The sequence below is a fragment of the Podarcis bocagei genome, assembly GCF_964188305.1.
Source record: "Podarcis bocagei genome assembly, chromosome: Z".
Classification (NCBI taxonomy): Eukaryota; Metazoa; Chordata; class Lepidosauria; order Squamata; family Lacertidae; genus Podarcis; species Podarcis bocagei.
The window spans coordinates 25891147-25905976 of NC_138140.1; the positions used below are offsets into that span (position 1 = coordinate 25891147).

The window sequence follows — 14830 nt, forward strand, 5'->3', positions numbered from 1 at the left end:
TATTCATGATGCTCATCAGGGTTGCAGTAATCAAGGTGCTTGGGAGGTAATGGCACTTACAAAAATTTGGTCTGGCTACTGAGTAGCTGATGACCACAATGTTCAGGAAAACAAAAGACCTGGCAGTTTGCAATAAGACTCATAAGAAGAACCTGCTGGATCAGGCCAGTGGTCCATCTAGTCCAGCATCCTGCTCTCACAGTGGCCAAACGTCTATGGGAAGCCACAAGCAGGACCTGAACACGAGCACTCTCCCTTCCTGTGGTTTCCACCAACTGGCATTCAGAAGCACTGCTTCCTCCATTCAGAAGCACTGCTTGCCTCCACACTTTTTTTGTCCCAGCACTTTCCCCTCGAAAACCCTCTCTTTAATGCTGAATTGGAACAAACAGCAATTCCTGTTTTCAACAGATTGCCCTTTGCTCTGATTCAGTGAAAACATAGACTGGGGAAAGAAGGATGGAAATAGGCCTTTTGCCTTCCACCTTTTGGATTTAAATTGTTTCTCTGGAGACACTGAGGGCAAAACCCATGAAAGATCCGGTCAAGTTCTGAGCCTCGATGGTCCTATGGGCAAACCACTATCAGGAATTTGCTATAATGAATGGACAGTCTTATCTGACAGAGAAGGGACAGTGATATAGAGAAGATGTATTCAGCTAATCTATTTCTCATATGAAATTCCCTGCTGGTGCTTTCAAAGCACCACTTTTTTTGACCTGTGACCTTCACAGTGCTCTGATTTATCTGGATATTGCAATCAAAGCAGAACACATTTGAACTGAATTCGGACAAATCAAAGAGCCACTCTAGGCTTCTCCTATCAGGCAATTTAATAGAAGAGATTTTTTTAAAATCCCGCTCTATTCTACGCACGTGCCTTCTACCAGAGGTCCTCATTAGCTGTCGTTGTTTCATTTCACGGGACTGTTGGCTGCATATGGACAAATCTGTCTATTTTGACTTCTCTCAGGTTTTCATTTTTAAAGTCTTAGGTTCCATTCAGTTCAACGCATTCACATAATAGTTTGCCTTTTAAAAAAAGATACTCAAATATTTGTATGCATTTTAATTACATTTCTCTCAAGAAAAACCTTTCACACACTTTCACACAACTACTAATACAGCATACACATTTTTGCAAGCCATAATAGAATCCGTTTTTGCATGTTACTTTCACTAATCAATCCATTTCCCCTTACTACATTTGTGTCCACATTTTTTCCAATAGTAGACTGCATGGCAAAATTCAGGGAAGTGCTAATTTCAAACAATAGCTGTGTTTTGCTCTTCATATTGGTTCAGGAAGTGCAAATTTGTTGGGTTCACATTAAAATTTGAATTGATACATATTTTCCTCCATCTCTAGTGCGGTTTGGGGAGGCTTGTTTTGCTTTCCTTGCTTTTCATAACCTTAATATTCAACTACAGAGTGCATATAGACAAGAAGTTGGGGAACTAAAGCCCAAGAGAACTGGAAAGGCTACAAAATACAACATGTGGACAATACATTTACAAAACATTCAAAAACCTTACAAAATGGGAAGCACTGATCTTTCTGTTATTTTTACAAACTAAAATTCAGATATCAAACATCCCTCCTTTCTTATTTTGAGGGTGCCACATTTTGGAATGTTGGAGAATTCCGTGAAAACAGAAATGGGAGCAGAAATTGTCAGGAATGGGAATCAATTCAGTGAATAAAATTAATATTCGCTGTTGTTTTTGCTTTCAGTCCACAAGCAATACAGGATTGATTATGTCTTTTCTCCTTTTGCATTGCATTTCCTCTGCATTAAAATGAATGGGGTGGAGTATACATAATTTGTATAATGAATTCCATATGCTCCATAATTTCATCGCAGCAGACCGTGAGATGAATAATGTAGATTTTAGCAGAAGTCGAACTGGAAGAATGGAAACAATGCTGCACGCAATCAATACAGGACAGAATGGGAAATGATTTCTTCTACATCCCTACCACCCCTTCCCAGTCAACAACCTACAACCCCCTCCAAAGCAAAATATGCATGTATTTATCAACCGAACCATTACCGTTGCCATTGTCGTGTGCAAGAATGGGGGTGCATGTGCTAATAATACTTTCAGGTGGCACCTGGCTTAATTTTTGGGAACTAAGAACATCTATACATACAAATATTCCTCCATGGAATTCTTTGCATAGGCTTTAGTCTCCTTTGGAGCTAACCTGTGACTGAGGTGGTCCTGTGACTCCCATCTCATGGCAAAGGCTCAAGGTACAATGGTGGTGCACATTAAGATCCATCCAAAAGCCCAGAGTGTCTCAGGTACTCAGAAAAAGACCCCTGCCTAATCTGGTCTTCACTGCTAGAGAACTTAAACTTGACTTCCTGTTTCAGCCCCTATCTTTAAAATGTATAGCTGAGTAATATGTATATCTGAGTATATAGGCAAAGTAAAAGGCACAGCAGGTGAATTGCATGGCTAAGCACAAGATGAGATCTTGTTCCAATAAGCGGCATGCTCCTGTCTCTTTTATTTGAAGAAGTGGGTGGGCACAAGCTTTAGCATGGCAGTTGTCTTGGGATTGGGCAAGCAAATGGGCATCCCTGTAAGTGGGTTGGGCCTGTGAGATTTGTTCATACCAGCACTGTCCTTGGAGATGGAGGTGGAGTCAGTGCTGACTCAGAATCCAATTTACTCTCAGGTGCCTTCCCAGAGGGTGGAGACTCCTTAGGAGGTACCTGACAAGAGGTGTCCAATAACACAAGGGAGGGATGCCTCTCTGCTCACCTACTTAGACCCTCCAGGGGATGTCCAGTTGCAACTACCTGATCTCCTCCCACTCTGCCTCAGGATCTGACTATTCCTTCCATGATATCTCCACAGGGCTCATGACACTGCCTCAGGCTTTGGAGAGCCATTGCCAGTACAAATTTGCAAATAATCTTTATCTACCCGCAGGCAGAAAAGATACTTCAACTCAATATCTTTTCCCCTGAAAGGGGAAAAAACAAAACATCTTGAGAGGGCTTTTTGAGAAGGAGAAATCACCTGCAGAGAAAGGCTTAAGTATTCCCCCTCCTTACAGCCACTGCAGATTTCTAGCCCCCTGCCTCTTGACAATGGCATTTGAACAAGTAAGAAACCATTAAGACAAATCATGTGAGATGAACTGTAGGTCTCCAGCATCCTTTCTAGGTTGGCCTTCAAGGACAAATCATGAGATAGGTGTTGAAAGCATCAGGGACAATCAGAGTAGCTGGTTTGACATTTTGCACACTTGGAAATCCAATCCAAGTTGGCTCTTATGAACTTTATTCTTTTGAGGGGAAAAACCTACAGTTTCAAAAGCAAGAGTATGGGGGAAATTCCACTACAAATAGAGAAGACAGCATTAAGAGTCAGGGATTTGCTAAAGGATGTCTTGTGAATTCTGCTGTCATTTATTCACTATGAAGGAAAACAGAGGAGAAATTAGCATTTTGTGTGCACATGGTGTGTGTGTTTTTTAAAAAATGTAACAGACTGACTAACACTGTCCATTGTTTATGACTGAAAGAACTAAGATAAAAATATCTGAGTGACAGCTAGGAAGAAGTGTGATGATGGTCATGGGACAGAGTGGGGATGTGGTCTGCAGGAGCTTGGAGAAAGGGCTCTAGAATCAAACCTTGGGATGATGATAAGGTCACCATGGAAACAAGCCCATAGTGCAGAATATGTACAGTACGTTCAATGGTTGTTGTTCTTTTAAAATCAGGAAGCTGAGCAACCTTTACAGAAGGAAGTCAGCATGTATTTGCCCATGTTTGAATGCTAAATAAACACATGGAAGGAATGGGATAACTTTCCCCCCTATTGATAACCACAGTCCCTTGGGGGCCATCTGTTGGGGCCAAGACTTGAAAGCAAGTGGGGCAGGAGCCAGCCATGTGTGGGCTCCTTCTCCTCTCTCTCTCTGCTAGCCCTTCTCCCACTCTTTCTCTGTCACCTCCTTTCCCATCTGCATGAAATTAGTCCAGGGATTGCTTACAATGACTGGGAGCACTGCAAATCACTAACGGCTGATATATGACATATAATGCATTTAAGAGGATAGGGTACATCTCACTGTAACAACAATGTTTAATGTGGCAACATGCCCTGGGGCCTTAGGGCAAAGGGCAGGTAATCGACAATTAACAGCCATAATTCAGCATTGTTCAGAAGTTTATTTCTGTCTTAGGAGGGAGTTGTATTCTCCCATTCTCCCATGCTGTGGAAGCTGTCATGAGAACCATCTACACCACAGAATTTACCACTCCTAGTGGAAGGATAATGCAAATGAAAGGGTTGGGCACACATGCAACACTGCAACATTATATGTATGTATGTACACAGTGTCTGTACAAATGCTTCAAGATGTTTTGCATGTAGTGTTTACCCACACACATTAGAAGAACACTGCAAAAAACTAATCATTGTATAACCATCTGTACTGTCACCTCAATATTGCTTTTTTGCAGTGTTTTATCAGTATTAACATGTGCATCAGTAATAGAGGGAAGTAAAGATTGAAGAAATGAAAGAACATAAAACTGCAGCAAACTGGTAATTTACAAAAAAAACAACCCTAAATGTATTTGTTTCACTTCAAAACACGTTCTTGCAAAACTGTATAAACTTTTGTTGAAATTTGAATCAGAAGAAAAAGGGTTAATGGGTGCATGATTAAATGGGCAAAAAAGGAACAGTTGGAACATATGTGGACTAAGGGGTTAAAATTTACATTATGTTATGATCATAAAGAGAAGTTTTATAAAATGTTGTTATCATTGGTACTTAGCTCCTGAGAAATTACCGTATTTTTCGCACCATAGGGCGCACCGGACCATAGGGCACACCTAGTTTTGGGAGGCGGAAAACAAGAAAAAATTATTCTGAACCCCAGAAGCCAGAACAGCAAGAGGGATCTGGCTTCTAGGATACCGTGTGGCTGTTCTGGCTTCTGGGGTAACCCCGCCAAGCCTCTTCAGGGCAGCGGGATGAAGGCACCCCCTGCCCAAAGAGGCTGCGCAGGGTTAAAGCAGAAGCCAGGACAGACGCGTCGCTGAAGGGGCACTGTGCCTTCTCTCTCTCTGTGCAGCGCCCCTCCTTCACAGGAAAGGTGCTGCGCAGAGAGGGAGAAGGCGCAGCACCCTTCAGCGAACCTGGAGAAGGAACAGAAGGAGACCCTTCTGTTCCTCCTCCAGCTTCGCATGGCAGGCGCGCCGCTCAAGGGGCGCTGCGCCTTCTCTCTCTCTGTGCAGCGCCCCTCCTTCACAGGAAAGGTGCTGCGCAGAGAGGGAGAAGGCACAGCACCCTTCAGCGAAGCTGGAGAAGGAACAGAAGGAGACCCTTCTGTTCCTCCTCGGGCTTCGCTGGACAGGCGCGTCGCTGCGAAGCGGGAGGAGGAACGGGAGGAGTCCCTTCTGTTCCTCCTCCGGCTTCGCATGGCAGGCGCGTCGTTCAAGGGGCGCTGCGCCTTCTCTCTCTCTCTGCGCAGCGCCTCTCCTTCACAGGAGAGGTGCTGCGCAGAGAGGGAGAAGGCACAGCACCCCTTCAGCGAAGCTGGAGAAGGAACAGAAGGAGACCCTTCTGTTCCTCCTCGGGCTTCGCTGGACAGGCGCGTCGCTGCGAAGCGGGAGGAGGAACAGGAGGAGACCCTTCTGTTCCTCCTCCGGCTTCGCATGACAGGCGCGCCGCTCAAGGGGCGCTGCGCCTTCTCTCTCTCTGTGCAGCGCCCCTCCTTCACAGGAGAGGTGCTGCGCAGAGAGGGAGAAGGCACAGCACCCTTCAGCGAAGCTGGAGAAGGAACAGAAGGAGACCCTTCTGTTCCTCCTCCGGCTTCGCATGGCAGGCGCGTCGCTCAAGGGGCGCTGCGCCTTCTCTCTCTCTCTGCGCAGCGCCCCTCCTTCACAGGAAAGGTGCTGCGCAGAGAGGGAGAAGGCACAGCACCCTTCAGCGAAGCTGGAGAAGGAACAGAAGGAGACCCTTCTGTTCCTCCTCGGGCTTCGCTGGACAGGCGCGTCGCTGCGAAGCGGGAGGAGGAACGGGAGGAGACCCTTCTGTTCCTCCTCCGGCTTCGCATGACAGGCGCGCCCCTCAAGGGGCGCTGCGCCTTCTCTCTCTCTCTCTCTCTCTCTCTCTGCGCAGCGCCTCTCCTTCACAGGAGAGGCGCTGCGCAGAGAGGGAGAGGGGACAGCGCCCCTTCAGCGAAGCTGGAGAAGGAACAGAAGGAGACCCTTCTGTTCCTCCTTCGGCTTCCAGGACAGGCGCGTCGCTGCGATGCAGGAGGAGGAACAGAAGGAGTCCCTTCTGTTCCTCCTCCGGCTTCGCATGACAGCGTTGCTCAAGGGGCGCTGCGCCTTCTCTCTCTCTCTCTCTCTCTCTCTCTCTCTGCGCAGCGCCTCTGCTTCACAGGAGAGGCGCTGCGCAGAGAGGGAGAAGGCGCAGCGCCCTTCAGCGAAGTGGGAGGAGGAACAGAAGGAGACCCTTCTGTTCCTCCTCCGCCTTCCAGGACAGGCGCGTCGCTGCGATGCGGGAGGAGGAACAGAAGGAGAGGGCGCAGCGAGGGAGAAGGCGCAGCGCCCTTCAGCGAAGCTGGAGAAGGAACAGAAGGAGACCCTTCTGTTCCTCCTCGGGCTTCGCTTGATAAGCGCGTTGCTCAAGGGGCACTGCGCCTTCTCTCTCTCTCTCTGCGCAACGCCTCTCCTGTGAAGGGAAAAGGCGCAGCACCCTTCAGCGAAGCTGAACAGAAGGAGACCCTTCTGTTCCTCCTCCAGCTTCCAGGACAGGCGCGTAGCCGCGAAGCCAAGGAGCCTGCATTCGCTCCATAGGACGCACACACATTTCCCCTTCATTTTTGGAGGGGAAAAGTGCGTCCTATAGAGCGAAAAATACGGTATTTAGAATGTATAAAGATGTTTCAAATGTTTGCTGGAAATGCCAAGAACATGAAGGAGCATTTTACCATGCTTGGTGGATGTATAAAAAGGCTACAAAACATTGGATACATACATTGATACAGCAGGTTTTAAAGGTTAATATTTAGTTGAAGCCAGAACTTTTTTCTTTTAGGGTTAATGGATACACAACTGGAAAAGGACTATGAGAGATTATTTCAATATATGTTCACAGCAACAAGACTGCTATATGCCCAAAGATGGAAAGATACGGCCCTACAAACTATGGAGGAATGGCTGATAAAATTATAGGATGGCAAAATTTTAAGTAGAGAAAAATCATTATTGTCATTTATTAAGGATTGGAAACTTCTTATGGACTTTTTGCAGGACAGAGAAAATGAATTTGTAATATCTGGATCTGAAGACTGAAAAAATATTGGCTTATAGAAAATAGAATTGTTGGATATTAATGAGTGAATACTATGTTTAGCTTCAGGACAGAGAACCAGAAGTCTTTTATCTTCTTCTTTTTCCTCTCTCTCTCTCCTTTCTTTTCCTTTCTCCCTTTCCCTTCCTCTTTGCTTCCATTCCTTTTTAGACTAAATTTTAAAAGCATTTATTTTCGGTATGAACTTTGGTATATCTCTCAACGAGTTACCAATAAAAATAGATTTTTTAAAAAAGGAAATAAGGCTAGGTAATCTGGAACTCGGCAGTCAGGGGGAGATAGTGGGTTGAGAAGAATTTCAGAAATTTCCATATGTTGTGGATTCCAACTCCCATCAGCTCCATCACCCTGGCCAATAGTCAAGGATGGTGGGAGTTGTATTCCAACAACATCTGGAGGGCACAAGGTTGGGAAGGTTGTGGCTTTCATTATGTCATATACAAGCATAACCTCCAGGGCCATTCTTAATATTCAGTCAGAGAGGTTGTTGTACAGTAGCTTAAAGGTAAAGGTAAAGGGACCCCTGACCATTAGGTCCAGTCGTGACCAACTCTGGGGTTACGGCACTCATCCTGCTTTATTGGCCGAGGGAGCCGGCGTACAGCTTCCGGATCATGTGGGCAGCATGACTAAGCCGCTTCTGGCGAACCAGAGCAGCGCACGGAAACGCCGTTTACCTTCCCGCCGGAGCGGTACCTATTTATCTACTTGCACTTTGATGTGCTTTTGAACTGCCAGGTGGTCAGGAGCAGGGACCAAGCAATGGGAGCTCACCCCGTCGCAGGGATTCGAACCGCCAACCTTCTGATCGGCAAGTCCTAGGCTCTGTGGTTTAACCCACAGCGCCATCCGCGTCCCATACAGTAGCTTAGGGTGTGGGCAATTCACTGTCACCAAAAGGTGATAACAACTTTGCCGCTATTGTTTTCTTGACTTTCTCTCCACACCCAGGACCACGCAGATATTGAATGGAAGTTTGCACGCACCAAGCTCTGGATGAGTTACTTTGATGAAGGTGGCACTCTGCCACCTCCTTTTAACATCATCCCCAGCCCCAAGTCCTTCTGGTATCTTTGCAAGTGGATCCACAACCAACTCTGCCCGCCTCAGGACCCAGACAATGATCATAAAAAGCATGAAAACCTGAAGACATTCACGGTAAGGAGACAGTCCCTGCAATCACTCTCAGGAAACTCTGCTTTGTGAGTTGGTTCTCTGCTTTTGAATGGCAGGATAATATTGTAAGTAGGGATGGGGAAGAAATTTTATTCAGTTTGCATTTAAAGGTGCATCTCCCTAAGAAGCAGTTTACGAAACAATATGAGAACTGAAACACAGCTGGTATCTGAAATCTGCAATTCTTCAAATTTTGAAAGACAGTTCTCCAGCTCAGTAATGTGTACAGTAATGCAGTCATTAGGGTAATGTGTGCATAAAAATGCATATATTAGTGTACATAACATACAAAATGCAGTGAGGTTTAGTTGTTAGGGTGTTAAACTAGGACCTGGGAGACCAGGGTTCAAATCCCCACTCAGGGCTTTTCCAAACCTAACTTTTGCAGAGGTCCACACTTTAAAGCTTTGTGTCCAAGCGCTCTTTTTTTGCCCCAGATCTTGCCCCACAAAACCCCGCTCTTTAAAGCTGAAGTGCAACAATCACTTGCTCTGATTCAGTGGTAAAGAGTGGGTTTTTGCATGTGACCTGTGCCTGGAAAGAGAAGGGCAAAAGGTAAGCAGATAAGCCCTCAATTTTGTTAGATTGCACCCAGTTCTCCAATCTGTTAAGGTCATTTTGAATTCTGATTCTGTCTTCTGCAGCATCAGCTTGGTGTAATCTAAAAACTGGATGAACATCCCCTCAGTTCCTTCTTCCAAGTGGTTTATAAAGATGTTGACCAACAATGGGCCCAGGACAGGGACCCTGTTGTGGCACTCCACCTGTCACCTTTTCCCAGAATTAGGAGGAACCATTAGTGAGCAGTCTAGAGTTCAGCCAGCCAACTGAACATATGATGTGACCACTGGCTTCATTGGCTTCAAAAGGGGGGTCAGATTCAGAGGCTGTATACACACACTTTTGACTTTTGAAGAAGAGCTGTAGCATAGTGGGTAGGAGGACATCTGCCTCACATGCAGAAGATCCCAGGTTTAATCCCCTGTCTGAAACCCTGGAGTGCTATTGTAGACCAGACTGAGGTAAGTGGACCAATAGTTGTGCCTCACCTTTACCTTTACCTGTACCCTGGACTTCCATCAGCAACTAGCTAACTAGTTCTCATCAAGTGGGGCTCTTTTTAACAAATTGCTTACAACAAAAAAGTTGAAAATATGATGGTCACCTGTTTAATATATATGTGCCTCTTTCATTTCAGGAACGTCATGCTGACAACTTGATTCAGAATCAGCATTATCAGGTAAAATACATTCTTTGATGAAGCAGTTTATTTGCATTTCCTTGCTCTGCAATGAGCTTAGAGCCAAATAGTTTCTTTATGCTTTGCAATAACTTTGGGTGTGGCCTGCAGATTTTTAAGAACTTCCCCCTCCCCCTATTTAAACCCCATATCATCAACTGCTTTGGAAACATTTCTCTGTTCCAGTAGAGGTTTGTCACATAGTGGGGTCCTGCAAAAAAAAATAAAAAAAATCCAAAGCTCCCATGGGTAGGCAGAATGAGTTCCCTCATTGTTTGGATCCAGGTTACGACTTTCTGTTATACTTTCTTTTGGCATCTGGTTACAACTACAAGGAGTATTCTTAGTTCGTGAGAGTTAATGCAAAAGTGTGATGAGATTCGGTTTGCATTAAAATCTTAGTGTTTCTAAAATTAGACTGTAGAACTGAGTATGTGCAGTTTGCAGCAGGTTTCAGGTCACTTGGTTCATTGCATCTCTTTACCCATGTGCATTGGCAAAACACTGCAAAAAGCCGTCTGGCTGTGATCATGCAAACCGCAGAGGCATGTACTGATAAATAAAGAAGTATTTTTTTTATTATAGCAGTCTAATGGTGCAAACTCAGTGGCCAGGAAGGAGCAGGGTCCAGGTGCTCTTGCAAGACAAAGGAATAGCAATGATTTATCTGGTTTGAGAGCAAGGCCGAAGACTCAGGAGGACAAGATTAGTAGCAAGAGTTCCAAGACTGCTTGGGAGCTGCAAAGCTGTCCAAACAAGTTTCCCCACCTTCCATGTGCACCTTCTGCACAAACCCTGTTGAATGTACCAGAGTCGTGCTATTAGAGCAGGGATGGGGAACCTCAGGCCCATGGGCTGGATGTGGCCCTTCAGACCTCTCTACCTGGTTCTTGGGACTCTCCCTAAGTCCCTCTGTCCTCATGCCTCTGACCCCGATCACCACTGGTATGTGGTCCTTGAAGGGTTCCCCATATAGCCTCAGCATACAGAACAAGGCCTTGAGGACTTGAGCGTTTTCCATCATAGTTTTTTTGCAAACCTACATTGCATTTGTAGCCTGTTTGGCATCGCTAATTCTTCCAATTAAAAGATTTACTAAGATTAAAGGATTTACCATGCCATCAGCTCCAACACATTTTGCTAGATTTTTTGAAAATAACCACTGAGATATCAGAAGCTCAGATACACTTTTAGATGTGGCTCCTTCTCTGTAGCTGCAACAGGTTGGAATCTAGCTTTTGCTTGTGGAACAACCTAGGAGGAACAAAATGTCCATCCTGGCCTGGCCTGTTTTTACTGTTACTCATGGGACTGTATCTGGGGGAAAAGCTATAGCTCAGTGGCTAGAGCATCTGCTTTGCAGCCCAAAGGTCCCAGATTCAACCTGCAGCATTCCAGACTGGGAAAGGCTCCCCATGTGAAACCCTGGAGAGCCACTGCCAGAGCTTAGTGACCAATGGCCTGACTCAATATAAGGCAACTTCCTACATTATTTTGCATTCAAAAAGCAATGCTTGAATAGGGAGAAGTAGATAGTGACAGGTTGTGTGGGAAATAGTTTGCCCCTTGCTTCTGGGTCCTAAATAGGGTTGCCAGGTCAGGTGCATCCCAGACCCTAAGATTTCATGACCCAAAACTGAGACCTAGGAATGGCCACTGGTGATGGGCCCTGGAAACAGGTTAATTGGTGGTGAAGTGTAGGAGGGAAGACACACACAACCCAGAGTATCTATGCTGTAATTGACAGGGCTGAGGCTTGCAAGCGGCATGCACTGTCTTGCTTTTTATCAAAGGCACTCTCACCCAGTTGGAGGGGGCCAGGCAAATTGGACAACCTGAAGTTCCTAGCCACAGTATTTAACTCCTTACACTTGAAATCCTGAATGCTGAAAAATATGTGGGGAGATGTGGCAGCTGGATCTTGAGCTCCCCCACTCCCTACAGACCACTCATTAAAAATACTCTTACTGAATTTTAACATACACAATACATGCAAACAAAACTTGGCAACAAATTAGGATTTACTGAAATAAGACATGCTCTCTTTCTACAATAAAGAGTTTTGACTAACATTTTGTGCATTATTTATAATCCTACAATATGAAAACATGCTGTGCACCAATTAGTTTTACAAATACAAAACCTGCAAATAACCTCTCCGTAAAGCATCTGGGATAGTGGTTATTGTAACAGAACTCCAACTCACATATGGCAAAAAGCACCCCAAAAGCTTTCTAATTCGTCCTCTTTTTGCTGCTCTCTGCAGGCCATTTTGGCAGGTAGTCAGATGCTCATCTGGCAGTCATCTGGCTTCACCAACATCAGCAGGCGATGGCTCATAGACAATTACAACAAGCCCCATTTGGAGCATGGACTGGGACCACTGTAGTACTACCAACCCCTGCAGGGCTTGCTGTCAGCAACTTAAAGCAAGCCCCACTTTGGGCTGGAATCAGGCATACTACGGAGTTCCCAGTTAAGAACGCCTTTATGTAGCTGACCACCGAACAGTTCTGACAGGAAGCCTTGCCTGCCAAGGAAGGGCACTTTAAGGCTCCCAATTGTTCCTTTCTAGTCATGTCTTTACTTGATTGCTGGGATGCGGGTGGTGCTGAGGTGTAAACCACTGAGCCTTGGGCTTGCTGATTGGAAGGGCGGCGGTTCAAATCCCCGTGACAAGCTGAGCTCCCGTTGCTCCGTCCCTGCTCCTGCCAACCTAGCAGTTCGAAAGCACATCAAAGTGCAAGTAGATAAATAGGTACCGCTCCGGCGGGAAGGTAAACGGCATTTCCGTGCGCTGCTCTGGTTTCACCAGAAGTGGCTTAGTCATGCTGGCCACATGACCTGGATGAACTGTCTGCGGACAAACGTCTGCTTCCTCAGTCAGTAAGGCGAGATGAGCGCCACAACCCCAGAGTCGTTCGTGACTGGACTTAACTGTCAGGGGTCCTTTACCTTTTTTAGGCATGTCTTTACTTGATCCGCGAACTCATATCACATCATATGTGAGGCAGATTGGTGTTGTTTGTGGAAAATGGGCTTATGGACCAAGTTAGGATTTCTGCAAGGCCTAATTTGGAGCACAGGCTATAGGTTCAACACCTACTGCCGTAAGATGTGATAAGAGATAAGGATGGGCAAGAAAGTCTTTACAGCTAGTCAACCTGGGAAGGTAACTCATCTAGAAGAAGGAACACTCTGATCTTAAACCTCTACTGTCTTGTGGGATATCTTCAGGAGAGGAAACAACTAAGGAGTAAGCGCTACACAAACCTAGAGTGCAGTCCCTATGATGGTTGAACGGACCCTTGTTTGGCTCCTTCCAGCAACTCCTGCAGCCAAGCTGGTGCCAAACATATCACTCCACTTTCCTTTGGAAATATGCTAAGACTACATTCTGCTGCTTAGTTTCTCGCAGACCTTTCACATTAAGACTAACAGCCTTCATATTTGCACCTAATTCAGCCCATTAATCAGTTCTCGTAACTAATTAATCCATATTTAGAAATATATAGGATCTAATAATATTTCAAATAGGATCTAATACATCTTAAGGATAAAAATCTAACATATATGTTTAAACTAGAATTCAATAGATATTAACTATATGTAGAATCTGTTTCCCAAACAAACACTATGCCTTAAAACAGTAATTATAAATAATAATATATAAATAACAAACATGTTGGTTATTGAAAGGGAAGAAATAGATGTAAAATCAGAATCAATATTGGTAAAATGGAAGGTATAAGATTAATGAAAGGGAGAAAATACAGAAAGTAAGGGGGAAAGGGGGAAATAATTACAAAACACGCACTCACGCACACTCACTTGCTTATATGAAGCAACAAAAAGGGGAAAGAAGCAAGACTAAACTAAGTGGTGCTCTTAGTAGAAAAAAATTACCTAAAATTAAAAGGGGGGAATGAAAAAAAGATGATGGGAAGGACAAAAAAGGACTTCCTGCTTGAATCCAACTTGTAGCAGCTCTCTCCTTTTAATAATGAAAATTATGATTCATTCATATCAAAAAGAAGACGAAGAAGAAAAAATGCTGTTGACATCATTCTAATATGGTAACCAAGAAGAAAAAAAGGATTTCAGTTTATTAGCCTTAGTGACTAATTTTTATTATTTAGCTAAAGAAGGGAAAAAGAAAAATCAATGAATGCTATAAAGTCACAGCTGTTAAGAGAGAAAAAAAGAGAGAATTGAAAATTGGACATCATAAAACCTGGATAAATAAAAATCTTCTTGTGCTCAGTTGGTAGCTCCACTTGGCAGACTTTTTGCAGTTAGCGCTTGGATATAGGCTTTTGCATTCTTTGGTACTGTAAATTTATATGTTTCCTTGCCCCTTCTGACACAGAAAATAGCAGGGAATCTGATGTAGAACTGCGGATTAGCTTCTATTGCCATGTGTTTTGCTTGGAGGGAACCACATCTTTGATCTGCAAGTTGTTTTGTGGATTCTGGAAATATGGAGATTTTATTCTTCTCCCAAATTAGTGGCATTTCTGAGGGCCGTTCACATGCCATTCTTATGATCATAACTCTGGTTTCAGTGCGGAGAAACGGGGGGGGGGGGACACTTGTCATCTGGGCAGCCTAGGACCTCCATACACACTGCCCAGGCTTGCGCCTTGAGGAGGTGACTCCAATGCTGCTAATGCAGAGGTTTGACTTCACCCCCAGTGGCACACTCCATTGTCTCCTGAGACAGACGGATACCAACAAAACCCAATTTACACTTCCGAAAACAATGCATGAACCAAAAAACACAGTTGTCCTTTGAAATCTGCACTCCTCTGCACTCCCAAAGCATGTGTATCAAAGGAAAGTACATGAAAATACATGTATTGGTGGGAAAAAGCATATAAAATGCATTATGTTAAGAAAATTGCTTCTAATCTAGTATAGTAAAAGAAACACACTAAAATGCTGGTAAATTTTCTGAGCACTTTGTTATGGCGAACTTGTGCATTAATGTGTGGCAAAGTGAATTTAAGACTGGGAAAATGAGAAACCTGAGGGCAACTGACATATTCAGCCACC

The 14830-nt window shown here is 44.6% G+C and overlaps 1 protein-coding gene and 1 long non-coding RNA gene across 8 annotated transcripts in view; one reads left to right on the top strand and one right to left on the bottom strand.

Annotated features, from left to right (window-relative positions):
- TRPC5 (transient receptor potential cation channel subfamily C member 5) overlaps nucleotides 1-14830 on the top strand; it is a 182996-nt gene that overhangs the window by 159578 nt on the left and 8588 nt on the right. For all 7 annotated transcript variants that reach the window (XM_081179302.1, XM_081179303.1, XM_081179305.1 and 4 more), the window contains 2 exons: nucleotides 8311-8517; nucleotides 9734-9775. In XM_081179302.1, coding sequence (XP_081035428.1) covers nucleotides 8311-8517; nucleotides 9734-9775 — 249 coding nt within the window. The remainder of the gene's footprint in view (nucleotides 1-8310; nucleotides 8518-9733; nucleotides 9776-14830) is intronic.
- On the bottom strand, nucleotides 1055-4818 carry LOC308578832. Its single transcript, XR_014004153.1, has 2 exons — nucleotides 2814-4818; nucleotides 1055-1907 (listed from the first exon to the last, which is right to left on the bottom strand). It is a non-coding gene; the product is annotated as an uncharacterized lncRNA (long non-coding RNA).